Here is a 991-nt window from a genome sequence, read left to right as displayed (position 1 = left end):
CACATTTTCTCCATTAAGGCACATTACAGCTTCTTGTACTTAGAAACACTGCAGAGCACTTCAGCACTATGCTTGAGAGCCACTGTATATCCAACTTACAACAGACACACAGTGAGGTTAAAGGATGTTCCCAGTCCAAAAGGAATTGCAATCATGATTCAAATCCAACTAACCTCAGACCAAAGCCTGTCCTCTTTACCATTCATCTCTATCTCCAGAAAGAGAACTATGCTAAGACAGACACTAACCATGATCGCCAAGTTTGAGATCTGATTTTTCTCCATTATCTCCTTGAGTTGATCCACCTCTGCACGACATTCATCCAGCTGACATTCTAATTTTTCTCTGCGTAGCCGTTCATACTCCAGTTGACCTTGTAGCTCTTTAATGGTCCTGTTAAAAAAAATCCAATGTGAGCCGAAATTTCTTTTTGTTAATACTAGGACACATCCATGCATTATATTTAAAGCACATAAAGATACAATTTATTCAACAAGCATATATTATGATGGTTAATACCATGTGTCATAGTGGCCATGATTCCCAGTACAATGTAACTGTCCAATGTGTTGTAAATCCAACCTTCTAATGTAGTAACAAGGCAGGATTAGACATGGCTATGTAAAGATATGTTCAGCTGAATCTGATGAAAGTGAAATCTCAAGGTCTGCACTGAATATATGTATGAATCCTCTGGCAAAACTAGAGCTATTTTTGTGCAATCCAGAACTTGGCTATATGGCTTGTGACCTGGACACTTGAACCAGATGCCTACTGTACTTGTCACCCTCTTAAGCCAGCAATCTGTGACCCTGCTCCCCAAGTAAGCCCGTTCGATTTTCTGCCTCTGAAGTGGGCAGTCTCCAAAGCCAGCAGCCTGCTAAAGATTTGCACTTGTTAACCTCCCCAGACACCTCTTATTTAGGTCTGACCCACAGATCTGGAATTTGCCAGGCTCTACAAACACATGAAACATATCCTTAAAAGAAAT

At 40.6% G+C, this 991-nt stretch overlaps 1 protein-coding gene across 1 annotated transcript in view; it reads right to left on the bottom strand.

Moving 5' to 3' along the window:
* Positions 1–248: 248 nt before the first annotated feature.
* Positions 249–991, bottom strand: part of LOC102872574 (ankyrin repeat domain-containing protein 42-like) — a gene marked incomplete at its 3' end in the record, with an annotated part of 74080 nt that continues 73337 nt past the window's right edge. The window contains exon 9 of the mRNA XM_006903399.1: positions 249–439. Within this exon, the coding sequence (XP_006903461.1) occupies positions 249–439 (191 nt within the window). The remainder of the gene's footprint in view (positions 440–991) is intronic.

This window comes from Elephantulus edwardii, unplaced genomic scaffold (assembly GCF_000299155.1).
Source record: "Elephantulus edwardii isolate Elephantulus edwardi_28Jun2011 unplaced genomic scaffold, EleEdw1.0 scaffold00636, whole genome shotgun sequence".
NCBI lineage: Eukaryota > Metazoa > Chordata > Mammalia > Macroscelidea > Macroscelididae > Elephantulus > Elephantulus edwardii.
This window is presented reverse-complemented; position numbering and strand designations above follow the sequence as displayed.